Raw genomic sequence first — 18242 nt, forward strand, 5'->3', positions numbered from 1 at the left:
CCAGCGTTGTCCGCAGTTACACCAAGTATTTTGGAAGAAATTTCGTATTCATCCAATAAATCCATAAATGAGACGGCTAACCGTTCTCCAGTATGCGATCCTTCTAATTCTAGAAGGTCTAGAACTCGAATTTGTAAGTCCCATTTGGTGTCGATCCACTGGGCAATCACTCCTAGGTACGACTTTTGGTTAGCCGAAGTCCAAGCATCAATTATAAAGGAGATTTTGCTGTCAATCGCCTATAGAATCAAAACAATTGAAGTTATCAACGTCAATACTAATATGCATGCAAGACAACTTTCGTAAATATGTATTTATTATTGTTATGTACCATTAATTCACCCTTAAGTTCAATTTTCTTTTCGAGGTAAAGTTTCTCAACATCTGACTTGATTGTGTTGGCACAAGGAAATGTTGCCTGACTATTGCAGTACTTAATTAGACTTTGAAAGGAAGGTTTTTCAGCGAGTCGAAATGGTAGATTCTCTAGAACCGTGACTTCCATTATTCGCTTACGCAAGCCGGCCGCCGTGAAGGGCTCGATTTTATCAACTTGTTTGGAACCTTCAGTTTTCACAAATCCGTCCAATGTAGCGTTTTTTGCGTTAAATCAGCTTGGATGCGTCGCACGCAAATGTTTCACTAGGGCGCTGGTTGACCCATCAGACTTCTTGTGATATTTAGATCTAAATATATGTTCGAAATCAGTCGTGAATGGAATTACAATTATATTTTAGCTCACCTGCATATCTTGCAATGATAATTTCCCGATTCTTCTTCGTAGTCGAAATGTTGATAAGCCAAGGAGCGCTTTTTCCTCGAACTTTTTGGTGAGGAAATTTCATCCCCGCTCTCCTGGATTTCAGTTTCACTTTCACTCATGGTAATTTATTAGCAAAATTTTTGCTATGCGCCCTTGACACAATATTTTTATTTTTATCTTAATAAGCAAGCTCAAAAAACTGTACGGTATAATCCAAACATGTGTGGTGATACGAATAAAGCGCTGTTGTGGCCGTCTCAGACTGCCTTATGAAAATCTTTCTCTTAAAAGTTTATGCTGTGTAATGTGTATGCTGAAATTCATATATACATTTTAATTTTGAATTTGATGTTTCGCCTATTTGCAAAATTAAAACTGTTTCGGATACTTTGGACCATTGGAGACAATTTTAATATTTATACTTTGACCTTACTGCCCTATTATCCATCCCATAAGTTCAACAAATGACTTTATTTCGATTGGTCTTAAGAACCCGTTGTCACGAATTTTATTCGCAATTTCTGAATCACATATTCTTACTCATTGCAAAATAGAACACGCATGTGTAAAAATATCAGACCCTGAAATTTAGATTAACATTCACGACTACGTATTTTTAAGGAAGATGGAAATGCAGTCATGGCTTGACCTTGGGAATCTGATTGCCGGTAAATAACGTCAAAGTTTAAAAACGTATATACTTATATAAATTACATCTTTATATATTAAATTATTTATTTATGATATTTTAATTATGTATATATTTTTGTTAACGGTCTAAAGTTCGGAAAACACTTGCATGTTTGGAAATCGGTGAAGCATTCCATTAATGCCCCAATTTGAGAATCCAATCCTTGTAAGAATTGGGTACCTTGGTCAGTTATGTACATGGTTACATAGTTTCGGAATTCTGAAAGAAAATGCTTCAACCTTAATTGATTAACCTTATCGGTCCGACCGGACCGAAGCTTATCGGTCCGGTCCTGGAGGGTCAGGACCGAGACCGGACCGGAATTTTTTATCGGTCTCGGTCCGGTCTAAGCCCAGGACCGGGACCGGACCGAACCGGAGTTATCGGTCCGGTCCGGTCCGTGGACCGGACCATTGAGAACACTAGTCCTAGTAGATTAAAAAAAAAACACAGTGGGTACCCTAGACACGACAAGCAGTCGGGAACCTTCCCTTGTAAGTTTATTTTGACTTCTGCAAAAACTCAAATCAAACCCATATCGTGAAACACATCATTTCTTATTCAAACATATTTTCAATCCATCCGAGAAATATAATATGTACACATTTCTATGTACATTTATGCGTTTTAGTCATTCCTTCTAGAAAAAAGATGACCTTTTACTTAAAATTAAATTCTGATCATAAATCCTTGAAATTATATTCAATGTCTGTCTCTAAGTTTGTGACATATCGTCTGTCGTAACCTATATGGATAGATTTCTACTTTAATACAGGAATTTTTTTGAAAACTGGTCTGCAATCTTTCCATATATCAAGAGTTTTCCGCCAGTCCGGATTAAGTCTGTCACTTCCCTGTATAAATATTCCAATCAATGGTGTCCAATCAATTTTCAGTCTATGATGTAATCCTCTGACGTGGTGCGACCTTCTGTGAAAACTATATCCAAAGGAGAAATATGACGCATTATCGGTCACAATGAAAATATGAATAATTTTCAGTTTAAGTCGCGTCTAACTATTTAAACATTTCGCCCACAAAGTCATTTATTCTATTCAGCGAGAAATGTCTGATATACTTTATTTCAGTGAAGCTTGAAATAGATTAAGGAAATTTCAATTGCCTGCATGTTGTGAAAATTCCAATTTCCACCGCTGTGACTATAATTATTAATTACATAGGTGGTACAAAAATCACCTCATAGAAACTATGGATTTTGGATGTACATAATTCATGTCATTTACGCACGAATCACTACTTGGAATTAGATTGTAATTTACATATATCTACATACTTTATGACATTTTTTTGTTATTTCATACAAATTTATGCATGTAATGAGGGGTAAAAAGGGAGTGGGAAATTATTGCTAGCAGAAGTGGGCCCTTCTCTGCAGAGAGGGATTATCGATATATTACGTCATCAAAAATTTTTGATTTTAGGACCCACCCACCCAACGTAAGGGGCCGTTCAAAAATTATGTAACGCAAAAATCGACTTTTTTCAGACCCCTCCCCCCCTCTGTCACACTAGCGTAACGCAAGGCTGCTACCCCCCTCCCCCCTGCGTAACGTAACGCAAATCTCATTTTCCCAAAAACATGAAGAAATATGTACACAAAATGAACGGGTGATTACTGGGTTTAATTCATAAAAAACATGAAAGTGGGTACATAAGGCTCAGTATTTCTAAACCTCAGGGCAACACGCAAGTCCACCTCATTTAACTTAGGTAATTTGTATTTTAAAGTTAATAAAATCTGAGATTTATGCATAGTGCCCCGAGTGTCCAATTAGTCTGAAGTTATGTAGTTATGTTATCTTAGTTATGTTAAGTTATTTTAAGTTATGCGTATGTATTTAGAAGACGTGTCTAATTACAAAAGTCACACAAAAACATCTAACGAACAAAGCTGGCATAATTTAATCCAATTGGGGGTATGCCACACGGAATTTTATTTAAATTATCTCATGAAAAATATGACTCCCTATCGTCGTAATTCGACGATTTGATATGCAACAAAAACGTTTTGAGCATTTTAGTTTGAAAGGTAAGCTCTTTAGAAACAACATTTAATGCAGAGCTCCATGCCTCCGATTTTCCGCCGACACCCAATTTAAAGCTCCGCCGCCGCCGGGAAAAATTACCGGCGCGCGCCACCGCCGCAAATAATTTAGCCGCCGCCGGGAAATAGTTATTTCATACAATGAAAAAGAGTTAAAACAGTCAAAAATGTCAAAATTTTAGTTGTGACGATTTTGCTTGTGGTTCAGAACACGGTTATTTATCTCGCCTCCTATCACTATGCGTGCTTACTGATTTTCTACTTTTGATTCAAGTAGTAGCAACGCGCTCCACACATATTTTGTTTGGATTGAGTTTAAATTTTACAACGACAACTAAAATCAGCATACCCGAAATGCTTAATTTTTCTTAATGAACGAATCTTACCGTGCAAAGGATTTTCAAACCATTCAACAATTCAAGTCAATTCAAAAAATTTCGAGATTTCTACAAGTATTTTTCAATTTTTAAATTTTGTCAAAAAACTGTCAAAAATCGACTACGCACATGTTTAAAATTACAAACTTGATTTTTCGAAACTATTAAAAGACCTTCCTTGCTTCTGTATTCTGGTTTTGAAAATTTTTGGAATTTTAAAAAACCCATAATCAAGAAAAAATTCCACAACCCTAAAAGTTTCGAATCTCTAACTGAAAATTAGGGATAAAGATACCGGCGCGCCGCCGCCGAGGCTTTTCACTACTCACACCGCCGTCGCCGATATTGTCATCGGCGTGGAGCTCTGATTTAATGCAGATGCGAAAAATTCAGTAACTCATTGGCGCCGCAAGTTCGCAAAAACTCTCGGTTTTCAAGCGAAATCTTGAAATTCTTTCGTGGCAAGACATTCATATTGCAATTTTCTTTCGATAAATCCTTGGATTAGACTCTAATCATTAGAGCATGCAGTGGAAAATGGTGCTAGGTCAATTTGGTCGCGTCAGTTTGGTCGGGTTAGTTTGGTCTGGTATAATTCGGTCTGGTCAAATTGGTATGTCAAATTTGGTCTGGACAATTTGGTCTCACGTATTAAAAAATGAAATTGATTGAAGTAATGAACGTATTTCAATATTTAAGCTTTAATATGTATTCATTTTAAAAGAAATTTGATGAACAATTTTCTGCTTGTATTCATTTCAAGGGGCCGTAGGAACCCTGGCGTCTTTCCAACGCCCACCAGCATTTACGTATTTCAATTTTACTTCAAAATGTAAAAAAATATCAAAAACGATACCACCAGCAATGCAAAATGTAGTGTAACTAATTGACAGTCCAACTGGCCTGTGCCGTTCAAATTGAGTTCATTTGACAATTAGGATTGCATGCGCTTAGTAATGTTCGCCCAGACTTATCGCCCAAATAATAATTCACTTACAATTAACAATTTTCAAGTGCCTGATTTAAAATCCAATTGGATAATGGATAATTAGCTGCAAATTCATTGGAAAATCATTTTTAAATGTCCCGCTAAGAATAAAAAATTAGTAAAAAAAACTCGCTAAGGTTTTCTGGTTGAGAGTAATATCTGTAAACATTTCGACAAGTTCAAACGACTAATTAACCAAAAGCTTCTCGATTTTCAACGAAAAGTTTTATTATCGTAATTAGTAATTTAATTATGTACGAATTAATTTAGTAATTTGGTCAACTATGCCATAAGCAAAAGGTGCGTCAGGCCAAAATGCATAGACCAAACTAACCAGACCAAATTGGCTTGACCAAAACGGCTAGACCAAATTGGCGAGACCGAATTTGTTTAAGACCAAACTAACTCCAGACCAAATTTCCCAAGACCAAACTGACCGGACCAAATTGACCGGACACCGTGGAAAATCACAAAATGTTTGCAATTCGGCCAGAGCTGCACCAAAACTTGCAATTTTGTTAGCGTTTTTAACATATGTATTTAGACTACAGCCATCGAAACGACAAAATAAAGCCTATAGAATTTAATACGTTATACACACCTGTATAATTTCATGCTGATCACGAATACGCAAAAAGGATGCAAATTTTTGCCACGTTTTGCACGTTAGAAAATTTGTAACATTTCCTATATTTAAATTTCGTAGTTGTTTTGAAATTGCAACAAAATAAAAATTTTAGACATTTCAGAAAAATGTAAAGCCACAATTTTTTTCTTATTGGAAATAGGTTATTGCAAAAAACTGTATTGCTTAAAAACTTTTGGAGTTTTTTGCAATAAGAAAAATTTTGATTTCCCAAAAACTAATTAGGTTGGAATTTTAGTCCAGAACCACCCACCCACTAAAATGATGACGTAATATATGGACGTTCCCAGAGCAAAGTAGAGGCCCACTTCTTACTAAGAAGTGGGCCTCTACTTTGAAGAAGCAGTGGAAATGGAAGCGCCACCATATGACGAGCTACCCGTGAACTCCTGGGAAAACGACGAAGAGGACGCGAATGAACTGCGGAGTTTTTTTAAAGCAACTGGGTTGGCTCGAAATGCATGCTTGGCTCACCTCCTTCAGTTGGCTGTGAAGGATGCATCTACTCAATGTCAAATTGTTATGCAATTGGTGAAAAAATTAACGGAAGTTATAACTTTCTTCAATCGCAGTAGCCATCACTCCACCAAACTGAAAGAACGGGCTGGCTACAGTTTGGTGAAACCATGCACTACGAGATGGAACTCCTTGTATCTGGGATTTCAGAGATTACAGCAAAGTTCCAACTTGAACAAAGTAAGACTTAATATTTCCACATCATGATGTGGCACGGATTCAATTATTTTTTATCTAATTGTCTTAAATCCTCATTCACAATAGGAGGAGACCGTCGCAGAAAGTGTTAACGCGATTCTGCAAGAAGCAAGGCCGCAGCCGTCATTACGAAAAAAGTCAACCCCTAAAACCAATAAAGGCAGCCAAACTGACGAACTTCCAAATCGATTGTCTAAAGTTCCAGTTGGATTTACACAGGCGGATATTACGAATATGAAGACAATCGTTGAATTACTGCAACCCCTAGCGGATCTTACGGATCAATTGCAGGCTGATAAGATAACATCTTCAATAGTAATTCCTGGGATTATCTCAGCTGTGGCATGTAATTATTTCATTTACTAAATAACCCCATCTTGATGGGGAAAATAATATTGATGACTTCAGTTTAGTCATCCAGGTTAATACATGTTTTATCAATTATAGCGTTAGAAGAAATTGAAGTTGATGAAGGCGACGACTTTGACGAGCTTGACGATTTTAAACAAAACCTGATAAGCTGCGTAGTAGATCGATTTACAAAACTAACTGGAACTGCATTCAAGACACAAACAAAATCTAATCCCAAGAATAAATCAACAACTTGTGAAGTTACTGGAGAAAGTTATGACGAAGACGGCTTAGACCGAGATGATCATTCTAAGGCCACAAAAAAAACGACTAGCATTTTTTCGGTAGACGTGTTCCACGACCGAAATTTTATTTTGGCGACTCTTTTGGATCCACGCTTAAAGCACGAACCGTTTAAAGGTAAGATTAAACTAGCCCCCCGTCATGACGGGGATTATTTTAAATAACTATTCTAATATCGTATTATAAGTGCTAACTTTTTTATGATGGTTTTAGCCGATTTTTTGGACGATAATTCAGCGCTTCATGGCAAACTCCCCAGTCTTGATTATGTCAAAAATGTTCTGAAAGACTATGCTCAGATGGCGAAGGCGGCTAGCGTTGTTACAACAAATTCAGAAAGCGTGGATGACACTAGCGACGAAGCGCCTCCAGTAAACAAGAAAACTAAAAAATCTGTATTTTCAATGATTGCGGCTAGGAAGAAGAACGATTCTCTGCCTGAAATGTTTGAAGAAGTTGATCGCTATTTGAATCTACCTCTCGCTAGACAGGACGATTGTCCGATTTTATACTGGAAATCTGAAGCAGAACGATTATCAACTTTGGCTACGTTGTCCCAACGCTTCCTCTCAATTCCTGCCTCATCTGGAGCGGTGGAAAGATTGTTTTCGGTGGCTGGAGCTATTGGAAGAAGTCAACGCGCTTGCATTCGAATAAGCACAATGGAAAAAGCTCTTTGTGTGAGGCAATACTTAATCAACAAGCACCATCAAGTTAATGGATAACGGATATTCTGTTAAAATTGTAAGAGCCAATAAAAATACAGTAAAGGTAGTCCCATCATGATGGGAATATATGCTTGTTATGCATATTTACATGAATTTTGAAAAGTTGGTGTTTGTTATAGTTACGCTGTTACCATTTTTAAATATTCTCCAAAATTTAATCCATTCTCTAAAAATTGAGCTTAACTTTGTAGGTGTTTGTCTGAAAAGTTCAGAAATAAATAAATAAATATCCATCCAAAATCTCGCCCTCCAATCCATATCCATAAATAATTCTCGCACTCCAATATACCAGTATCCATATCCATCAATGATTCTCGCCCTCCAATATCCCAGTATCCATATCCATCAATGATTCTCGCCCTCCAATATCCCAGTATCCATATCCATCAATAATTCTCGCCCTCCAATATCCCAGTATCCATATCCATCAATAATTCTCGCCCTCCAATATCCCAGTATCCATATCCATCAATAATTCTCGCCCTTTAATATCCCAGTATCCATATCCATCAATAATTCTCGCCCTCCAATATCCCAGTATCCATATCCATCAATGATTCTCGCCCTCCAATATCCCAGTATCCATATCCATCAATAATTCTCGCCCTCCAATATCCCAGTATCCATATCCATCAGAAATTCTCGCCCTCCAACCTTCAAATATCCAATATCCACGATATCCGCCGAGCCCTGCTTCTTACTGACCGTATTTTAACATATGTGCATATGTGCAGATCAGTTTCTCACGTTACTCGCTTTCATTCATTCATTCCGGGACCTGTGCCCATTCACTTCCTCACCATGTGGCTGAAATAAACAACTCACGAAGTAAAGTTTCAGCTGTGTTCAAAATAAATAAAAAACACATGCAAAATACTTGTAAGAATTTCAATTTGTAAGAATTTCAAAGCATTAATGTTACTCATTTTATGTCACATAAATTATGTGATAGGTTAACACACTAATTGGTTTAGTGTACAAGTTGCAGTTACAAAGTTAAGTTTGAAGTCTTGAGTTTAAGTTAAATTTGCAATTTACGTTGCCAATCGTGTATAAGATTTACATTAGGTAAAGTTATTCATACTTTTCCAATTTTCCGAGTCAATATTTACACAAATGAAGGTTAAATCTGTGCTAAAATTGATTCCTTGTAATTCAAAACTTTTCAACATTTCCGTCTGAAATTGCGGAAAACTAACTTCTGGTCGAATTACTAAACTCAATATGTTTTTGTGACGACCGTCCCATAATTTACTAGAAAAATTTACATAAAAAATAAGTACATTACCATCATAATTTTAAATATATCACAACTCGGTGAGAAATATGAAACCATGAAGGCAATATCATAACCCCATGTTTGGAGGTATCCACATATTACGTCATCAAAAATTCTTTATCTCACCTAACTTATCCATTAAGGGATATGAAATTTAAACATGGGAGAGATATGAAAATCTAGACCGCCCAACCACAAAAATGACGACGTAATATATGGATTGTCCCTTAATTTACGGACAGCCCCTTAACAAAACTAACAACTCATTAGTAATTTATTATTATTATTTTTACAGCCTCACTATGGACCAAGAAGTCCTTCCCGACACCCAGCAGACCGGAGGTCACGCCAAGACAGAAAAAATTCCTCCTCCTTCCCCCGAAGTAGACAAATCTCACCTGAATCAACGACCAAAACTCGACAAAACTTGGCAAAAACTCGGCCCCCTCATCGCCACGTCGGTCGCCAATCGAAAAATGTACGAAGGATATGAAATCGCCGTTAAAAATGAAACCTATACTTGCCTCGCGTGCGGTTTTATAGTTTCAGGATCGCGTAAATCAAACAAATCCGATAACAGAAGATTAATCAAACTGCACATAAAAGCGAAACATTTAAGTAAGTTGCTGTTCTCTTTTATGTTTTAATCGAGGACTCATCTTCAACACATTTTGAATCATTTCTTAAATTTATTTCTAAATTCTGCAAGACAAATTTGTGGGTCTTTTCCATTTAAAAAATTTACACTTCAAATTTGGCAGTTTCTGAAACGAATGTCAAACATTAGAAAAATGGGACTTATTGGAACTCGCTCAAAAAACTCAGCGCCTTTCTATTGAAAAATTATAAATTTACTGACTAAAAAATTTGGCGTACAGAATTTTAAAATAAATTTCCAGAGTTCAATGTTACGGATGGGATGATCAGTTTAATTAGTAAAATTCATTTCAAATTTATACCACAATTTTCCCAATTTTCAGACGCTTTCCGATGTGAACCATGCGAAAAGGACTACACCTCGTATACCATGTACCGTTAAAAATTAATTTAACTTATCCCACAAATTTAGACAAGAAAACCTTTTGTACTGTCCCACCTAAATTCCACCCAAATTAATCTCATGCCGTTGATAATTTCACCAAACAAAATTTTACAGTGCAAATTCAGGGCCATGCAAAATATTTTGCAAATACTCCGTGTCATTTTGAAGTAATGTTCCGCTCTCATTCTCGGGCGAATTAGATTTATAAATTTGGGCAAAATCCGGCAGGCACACAGTACTTAAGGTTCCCTTGTAATATTAACCGCACCCTTACTAAAATTAATCCTATTTGCCATTTACAGTTTACAAACTCACCTCCGAAAGATGCATTCCGCCGGAAAGCTCCCCACCCACGTTTGCGAGATATGCGGAAAAACCGTGTCCAACATCGAACTGCACGTATGGAACCATCACAAGTCTCCGGAGGAGAAAGAACAAGTCATCCAGTCCGGGGTGGGATTCGGGCTCATATCATGTGACAAGTGTGGAAAAGAATTTTCCGGACATGATAAGCTAGCAGCGCATCAAACCCAAGGAAACCGATGTAAAGGGGCCAAGATAAGCGTCGAAAACGGTATGTGCCTAATAAGTTGGGTGAGACACCATCCGAATACATTTCTAAACCTGTCCAGAATTTTAGAGCATTTTCAAGGAATTTTTGGACATTTTTGGCGAATTTTAGGATATTATTAAGGAAGTTTCGAACATTTCTAATAAATTTTTGGGTAATTTAAGGAATTTCTTACATTTTTGAAATGAATTTTTGGGTACCTTAAGGAATTTTAGAGAATTTTAAATCAATTATCATACATTTTTAATGAATTTTTGGGTAATTTCACGAATTTTGGAGCATTTCTAGCTAATTTTGTGGCATTTTTAAGGAACTTTAGGGCACTTTGAAGGAGTTTCCTAGCAGTTTTAAGCAATTTTTGAGGTGTTTACGTAAACGACTTTTCAAACATTTTAAACGGAAAGTGAAAAACTTTAGGGAAATTGTTGAGCGTTTTTAGGGAATTTTAAAGCGTTTCAAAGATATTTTCGGTCATGTCTAAGAGTTTTTAAAATATTTAGTTCAGTTTTTGAAACTTTCTACAATTTTGTGAATTTTATGTGTGAATTTAATATGTACTAATTTAGATCCTGCCGCTGGAACCTCTGGTGTCGTCCTGGGGAGCGCAGATAAGTCGGACACCTCGCTTTCAAAACCTTCCAACCGGAGGCTCACATGTCGCATCTGTGGTCGCTCAGTGACCTTTTACAGTCACGCTCAACACGAATGGACGCACAAAAATGAAGCTGAAAAGGAGGAAAGTATTCGACTCGGGATATCTCCAAAGGTTCGGTGTCACATCTGCAACACGTACGTGCTCCACAGCGGCTACAAAGCCCACCTCGATGTTCACAAGAATCCCGAAGAGATTTCCCATCTCGTCTGCGAGTGGGACGGATGTGGGCGCAAATTTGCGAGAAAATCGTACCTGGCCCTGCACATTAAAACGTTCCATCATCGCTCCAAACCTCCCCACGTGGCCAAACCTAAACTCGATTTGCTCTGTCCTGGTGAGAATCCAAAAATTTATGTAATTTATAAAAATTATAATAATCCTTAATCACCAATTAATATGGATTAATCAATCCTTAGTCTTGAATTACGCTTTAGGCCGGACTAACTAATCTTTATTGACGAGTTAAACAGGATTAGCTAATCCCTAATCACGAATTAAGCAGAATTAGTTAATTCATAATCTTTAATAACAAATTGATCCGGATTAAGTAATCCTTAATTTTTGTTCACGAATTCGCCTAGATTAATTAGTCCTTAATTTTGAGTCACGAATTAAGCTGAATTAATTAGTCCATAATCCTTAATGATCAATTGATCAGGATGAATTAGTCCTTAATCTATGTTCACGAAGTAATCTGGACTAATTAATCCTGCGTCTTTAATCCTGAATTTGAAAACAAATTAATCCTTAATCAAATTGAGTTATTTCATTAACCCCAGGCTAATCTGATTTCGGATTAATATTACTCCGAAACTAATAGCCTCCGAGAAATTTTATGCATCGAGTAGGTTTACGTATAAAATTTCCCGGAGGTGAGTTGGCCGGATTAATAATTAATTCTACCATATATTTACCTCCTTCTGAAAAGATCTCCTATTTTTTAGATCCGTCCTGTTCCTCGCTCCGTTTTACGTCAAAACCTTTGCTGAACTCGCACATTGCTCGCCGTCACAAGTGCAAAGTCCGTTCCGAGCGTCCCCTCAAGTGTGACATTTGTCATGCCGGCTTCCTCGTCCGAATCGATTTCACGCGACATCAAAAGAGCCACCTGCCCCGTGAAGCGTACACCCTCACCTGCCCCCACTGCCCCATCCTATACGCTAAACCAAACCTATTAAGGAGACATTTGACCTTGGAACATTCCGCACCAAAAGCAAGCCGGGCAGCCAGTGAACGAATGTATCGAGAACGGAAGAAAATGCAGGGAAAACGGAAGGCCGCTGATGACGACAGGTTGGAAATCGATTAATATTTTAGAAATGGTTCATATTTAGCCCGAGTCAAAGCTTAGTTGCCCGTGAGTCCTTAGCTCGTTTCTATACGCTCGTAAGATTACTAGTGGATTAAATAATTAATTTATCCAATTGGAATTTTTACATGCAGATTTTTATGCAGAAGTAGGATAAGTTCGAAAATGAGCAAAATTTTTGTTGTAGCATAACCCATCACTATTAACCTAACAACCTGACTCGGGCTAAATATGCACTGTGAAGTTCCAAGGTTAAAATTGTAAGCATATATAAGTCCAGGATTTTCCACTTATTCCAGCCCTCCTTCTTCCCACTCATCAAAGCGTAGGATGAAACCCCGAATAGAAATTGAGCACGTTCCAGATGAAGAAATTGAAATTAAGGAAGAAGATTGCACCATTCGAGATGCCCTCTCAGAGGCGGAGGAGGAGGAGGTAGACTCCGGGGATAGAACCGATAATGACAGGAATGAGACTGACGTTGAGATTAAGTCTAAAGGTCAACAATCAAACGGTGATCTGGATAATGTTACAAGTTTGTCGCATTTTAGCAAGATTAAATCGGAGCATGGAAGCGATAGCGATATTGACACGGAAAGTGAACACAAAGGTTTTAAAATGTTAACTTTTAACGGTAATAATTCATCCCCGGAAGAAGACGATGGAGATAGCGAAGATCCACTCAAATTATGGGATGATTAGTGGAGATATTTTTGTAGCAAATGCCATTAAGAATTAAATTTTTAATTTCTAAATATTTTCAAGCTAAGTATTTCAATCGAAATTTGTGTCCAAATGTATGATCACACATACATACGCAGCAAAATGTAATAAAGTACATATTCACAAATATGCGTTTAGATAATTGGGGTTATTTTAATGCACCAGACGTTTAACTGAGACCACATAACTAAATAAATATATAGAAATCGCATAACCTGAATTTCCAGTGCTTTAATTCAATTTAAAAACTGTAAGACTGAAATCTGCCAGACTTTTCATAGTAATGCATTTTATTGAATTTAAGAAAATATATAATAGAATTATATAATTGATAAGAAAGTTCGATACACAGTAGCATTAAAAGTTTGATACATTTCATCCGAAAACGCTATAAAAAGTTTAGTTTCATTTATAAAAACATTTCTAGAACGAACTTTATCGTGGCTCCCTATTCGATAGATTCGGCAGTAATAAAAATGGAAGTTTGATATATTATGATAATATTGTATTCATTTATTTCTCCACTCTTTCAGGCCAACCGGCCCATAGAGCACGACAATAAAATTTTACATCATTTAACAGTATAACGGGTTACATAATCAAAATTTCCATTTTTCAGAAACAACAGATATTACGAATTTCCATGAGTACAATTAACCATTTTGACAGGACGTACTCAAGCGAACCGCTTTTGACCAGATCCACCCCTTTTTGAATTGGCCTGTGGGAGGTCCTTCCCAAGCGAAGAACCTCTGGCGGAGCCTCTGGCGAACAATAGAAGGTCACGTCGTCGTCGCCATGCGCGACGACGACGAATAGGATGCGACATCATCCTACGCCGATGCAAAGGTGACGAATAATATGCATTCTCCTTCGCCAGGCGCAGAAGCGCCCAATGACAACACGTTTACTGGCCGTGAGGCGTGTTTTCTCTCGTTTCATATGAGACTCGTCTCACTTCTCGAGAATGTTCCCCCGGGGCGAGCCTCTGCAGTGGAACTCGGAGACTACGAGAGACGAGGGCGGCTTGGATTCTAATTGCAGCATGTTTCAACCTCGCAACAACAACGACGACGACTCTCGTAAGTTTGTGAATAAAAACTCCGACGAATATCCGAAGATATAATTCATTTTTTGCAAGTGTGAGTGGTGAATACGAGTGGTGAATTATTTGGTGTGAATGTGAACTAGTTTTGGGCAATATTTGTGTGTGAGAGCGAAGAAAGAAGGATAAAAGCGTGCAATTTGCTTACAGTGAAAGAGTGTAATTTACAGAGGATCATGAACAAGGTCAGTAAATTACATACCTACACACAAATAAATATACATACTCGTAGTAAATAAGCCAACATATACGGTCAGTAGGTACCCGTTTATATCGGGTAGGCAATATGCGTGTGGCTCAGCCCTGCTATTGTTTCCCCGATTTCGGTACATATTTGCACAGTTACTTTTTGGTCTAATCGGGATCATATTTATTAGGGTGCACTTTCATCCATACATTTATTCATCCATGCGGGAGTTAATAATCATGCATTTTCTGTGCATTTCAGCACATTATTATTAATGCATCATTTAATTAAGCTGTCAATTGTTTCAGGTAGCAGAATATTGGAAAAGGAAGGCGGCAGAAGAAAGGGGGGATTTGCAGCTGTCCATCATCAATCGGAAGACGGACTGGATGCCGATGGAGCCGCGTAAAAATTTGACCCCTCTGGAACGACGCGTCAACGACTTGACGGACAAGGATAAGAGGTTATTAGGTATTTTACTATTATAACTGAACTTCATGTGTACATACGTGTGCTCGGATGTTTTCTGTATATCATGAATATTGCTTTTAGCTCCGTTTGTCCCTATTGATTCGTTGAATCAAGCGGAGCGACTGGATACTTTTAAGACGCCTCAATATCCGGAATTGAAGAAATACAAACGACGTCAGGCGAGGAGGTGCAAAAACAACTTCGGGGAAAAGAAGGCTCGCACCATGGCGAATTATAAAGTCACCAAAAAGGTACGGTAATATTTTATGCATATATAAAGAAGAAATATACATATGTATCTGGACACACTTGTGTAATAAATGTCTGTTAAAATGATTGAATTTTTGTATAGGACTTGATTAGGAAAGTTTTAGCAATGCGTTGAAGATCACCGTGAGACGACGAGACTCTCTCGTGGTTCTGAAAATGGCTGATCCGACCCTGGTGAAGAAGACAACATATCAAGAATACATGCTCCAGGCGGCGGACAACATAATCATAAGACTGGTGTCTTTTTTTAGCCAATCTGCCAACAAAGCCGGCCACTGTCCTCATCACCACAGTAGCCACGACCACAGTAGCGACGACCATTGCAGCCACAACCACTGTGAGGCCAGCTACGACGACCAGCGCCCCATTAATTCAGAGCATTGAATTAAGTAATTGCGTGCATATTTTCTCACATGGATTTTGTATTGAAACGCATCTTTTTTACAGAAATCAACCGACAGCGGTTACCGACACCCACCATCCAAAAAACTGCACAAATTCCATGGAAAAATGCGCCCAATAATGATGCTGCTTTCCCATTTCATCAATCATCCTCGCTATCTCCAGCAGCCCGACTCCCCCAACCACCACCACCATCTCCCATTCCAGCCTCCCCGTTACAAGTCCCAAGACCTCCACCATCGTCCCCATCAATAGCAGCAACCCCAAATCCACCACTCGTACGGCTACTGCCTGGAACATCACCTATTCCCGATATGCATTGTAAGGAGACAAATATGGACAGGCTCATAAGGAGCATTTGCCGATTTAATTATTTGCAGGGATCTGACGGCATTCACATGTCGTATGGCAAAGGTGAGATGAAATGCGATGAGCGAATGATCCGTTATAAAACATGCAGCGCAAATCGCACAGGGTGAAATGTATTTTGTATGCGTATGATAAATAAGTCCAGATTATTTTTGTAACTAAAAAAACTTAAAGGTTTAATGGAACTTATTTACATGTAAATATTTACAATGTCGTATTATAATAAATGTTCTAAACTATTTGATTTTACTTGAATAAATTTACAGACTACGTACCATTATTAATAATAATCACTAATTATGAATACATTCACTTTCTTAAAACTGCGTAGACAAATACAAATACACGATGCTACATTTTACTACGACATTTTAATACGCACGAATAAGATGATAGAAAATGGATGAATTCAGGCATCTTCGCCACCTAAAATGTAAGATATACATTAATTTTACTTGCACCAATTTTTACTATTTTACTTACTTGTTGGGGAAGATGAGACTGGACAGTGAAGATTCATAACCGTCTCCATGATCGCAATGTTCTTTTCTTGTATTCTTAACTGCGTGGCGAGGTTGGTGTTTGTCGCAGTTAAGTTTTTTGCTAAAATATCCAAGGTTGTGGCGATAAGAACTCTCGATTTTTGGAGTTCTAGCACCTTGGTGTGCTCCTCTCTGGCCATGAAATAAGCCAGGATATGTTTTTTATTAGTTGACTCTAACTCTCTCTTGCACTGCAGCAGGGTTCGGTGATATCCGGCTTGCGTTATTCTGCAGCATCGCACAATTTGGTTGAGTCAAGCCAGTTTCATTTTGATTGATTCATCATCTTCGCGTATTGGTGGCTCTGTAGACTCACCGAAATCGGGGTTGGGGTCGGCAATGAAATTGAAAGAGGGTGGAATAGTTAAATTGTATGAAAATTCGAGATCTGGAGATGATGGAGGAGCTGCCGGCAGGGGGTCGGGGGAATCTGGAACGATGTCATTCGATTTCTCCATTATTATGGGGAGAAAAATAATGTCAGGGTACAAACACAAGTGGTGATAGTTATTTCTATTATTCTAGTTTTACAGGTGCTAAGAAATTTGAAGCAACGATCGCAAAATGCCCTTAATCGACGGCGAGATGAAGGTGGTTCTTGCTCAATCTCTAAAACAGAAGATGATGTTTGTACTTCCGCCTCTGGCATGTTGTATACTGGATACCGCAGCAGTATTTTCAGGGGTTTTTATTGACATCATGCGCCAAGAGAAAGCAGACGAGCTTTTTCTGCTTGTTCGACGTCCCTGTCAAACGCCCTCAGTTGGGTAATAATGTGTTGGAAAGCGCCGACGGAGACCGTTATTACCACCCCTTGCCAGTCATATGCACTCACTCGAGGGCTGAGAAATTTTATGAAAAGCAAGCCATTTAGCCTAATTGGCCTGAATTTTAAACCTCCGTCACAAGAGCGAGTGTAGCTGGAATCCCAAAAATTTTCGTCAGTAAGGTCCTCAATTGCTGCAAAAGGATTGTCCTTGAGACTTTTAATCTCAGTTCGAACGTTAGTAGAATCAATTTCCTTGAACAATTCTTCAATTCTAGCTGTAACGTCTGCAATATCCTTGATAGGGATTCTGATTATTGAATCCTTGATTTGACCAACTCTTTCGGATTTATTAATCTTTCGCAAAACAGCATAATAAGCCAAGTCTATCTGGTCCCAATATTGCTTCAGCTGAATACTTCCCACAAATGGAACATTATGCCAAAATAAATATTGCTTGTACACTGCGTCGTCATTTCCCTGCGTCTGTTGCTGAGGCTGGGAATTCTGCAGCGTGGATGACAGGAAGCGGAGAAAGTCTGCCTGTGATGGTGCGATATTTTAAGTCTGTGTCGATGGCAAGCACACTTTAGTAGTAGCTCCCTCATCCTCGCTGTCCTCGGTCAGATCTATGCATTGTTGAGACTCTTGATTGTTGCTGGAGCTCGTCTCCATTTTGACGTAGAATTGTTCCAGTTTGCAGACTCTGTGTGCGTTTATATACACACGATTTAAATAGAAAACGTTTCTTGATAAAATGGAGACAATGAGAAATTGTGCAATATATGCGATTATGATCATGAACATCATCTTGACACATCATACTTAAAAAATCAGACGCACTGTGCGTTGTTCTTATGATTTCTTGTCAAAAAAGCGAAAGTGAAAAATAGTTCTCTGCCAGTGATGGACGATTATGGGAGAT

General features: G+C 38.1%; 2 protein-coding genes and 1 long non-coding RNA gene across 5 annotated transcripts; all 3 read left to right on the forward strand.

The window, feature by feature from the left end:
- The first annotated feature begins 5881 nt into the window (after positions 1 to 5881).
- On the forward strand, positions 5882 to 7623 carry LOC110850540. The gene is made up of 4 exons (XM_022097972.1): positions 5882 to 6226; positions 6311 to 6590; positions 6692 to 7015; positions 7112 to 7623. The coding sequence occupies exons 1-4, from the start codon at positions 5882 to 5884 to the stop codon at positions 7621 to 7623; spliced, it is 1461 nt and encodes a 486-aa protein (XP_021953664.1).
- A 774-nt stretch (positions 7624 to 8397) lies between these two features.
- LOC110850541 (zinc finger protein 883) lies at positions 8398 to 13332 on the forward strand. 3 transcript variants are annotated; one of them, XM_035852338.1, is made up of 7 exons: positions 8398 to 8505; positions 9201 to 9523; positions 9886 to 9934; positions 10250 to 10521; positions 11085 to 11507; positions 12118 to 12466; positions 12782 to 13332. In XM_035852338.1, the coding sequence occupies exons 2-7, from the start codon at positions 9208 to 9210 to the stop codon at positions 13182 to 13184; spliced, it is 1812 nt and encodes a 603-aa protein (XP_035708231.1). In that variant the 5' UTR covers positions 8398 to 8505; positions 9201 to 9207; the 3' UTR covers positions 13185 to 13332. The 3 variants fall into 3 exon arrangements, with proteins under 3 accessions (XP_035708231.1, XP_035708232.1, XP_035708230.1); XM_035852339.1 differs by lacking the exon at positions 8398 to 8505 and adding an exon at positions 8546 to 8694; XM_035852337.1 differs by lacking the exon at positions 8398 to 8505 and having other exon boundaries at positions 8712 to 9523.
- Positions 13333 to 15117: 1785 nt separating this feature from the next.
- LOC118435865 lies at positions 15118 to 16078 on the forward strand. Its single transcript, XR_004835038.1, has 3 exons — positions 15118 to 15219; positions 15321 to 15627; positions 15686 to 16078. It is a non-coding gene; the product is annotated as an uncharacterized LOC118435865 (long non-coding RNA).
- The last annotated feature ends 2164 nt before the right edge of the window (positions 16079 to 18242 follow it).

Source organism: Folsomia candida, unplaced genomic scaffold (genome assembly GCF_002217175.1).
Source record: "Folsomia candida strain VU population unplaced genomic scaffold, ASM221717v1 Fcan01_Sc005, whole genome shotgun sequence".
Lineage (NCBI taxonomy): Eukaryota > Metazoa > Arthropoda > Collembola > Entomobryomorpha > Isotomidae > Folsomia > Folsomia candida.

What these genes read in the sequence shown, in the direction of transcription:
- LOC110850540 (XM_022097972.1), top strand. Translation starts at nt 5,882, where the DNA reads ATGGAAGCGCCACCATATGACGAGCTACCCGTGAACTCCTGGGAAAAC. An exon ending in AAAGTTCCAACTTGAACAAA is followed by an intron (nt 6,227 to 6,310) that starts GTAAGACTTAAT and finishes CATTCACAATAG; the next exon opens with GAGGAGACCGTCGCAGAAAG. An exon ending in GATTATCTCAGCTGTGGCAT is followed by an intron (nt 6,591 to 6,691) that starts GTAATTATTTCA and finishes TATCAATTATAG; the next exon opens with CGTTAGAAGAAATTGAAGTT.
- LOC110850541 (XM_035852337.1), top strand. Translation starts at nt 9,121, where the DNA reads ATGGATTGTCCCTTAATTTACGGACAGCCCCTTAACAAAACTAACAAC. An exon ending in CAAGATAAGCGTCGAAAACG is followed by an intron (nt 10,522 to 11,084) that starts GTATGTGCCTAA and finishes GTACTAATTTAG; the next exon opens with ATCCTGCCGCTGGAACCTCT. An exon ending in ACTCGATTTGCTCTGTCCTG is followed by an intron (nt 11,508 to 12,117) that starts GTGAGAATCCAA and finishes CCTATTTTTTAG; the next exon opens with ATCCGTCCTGTTCCTCGCTC.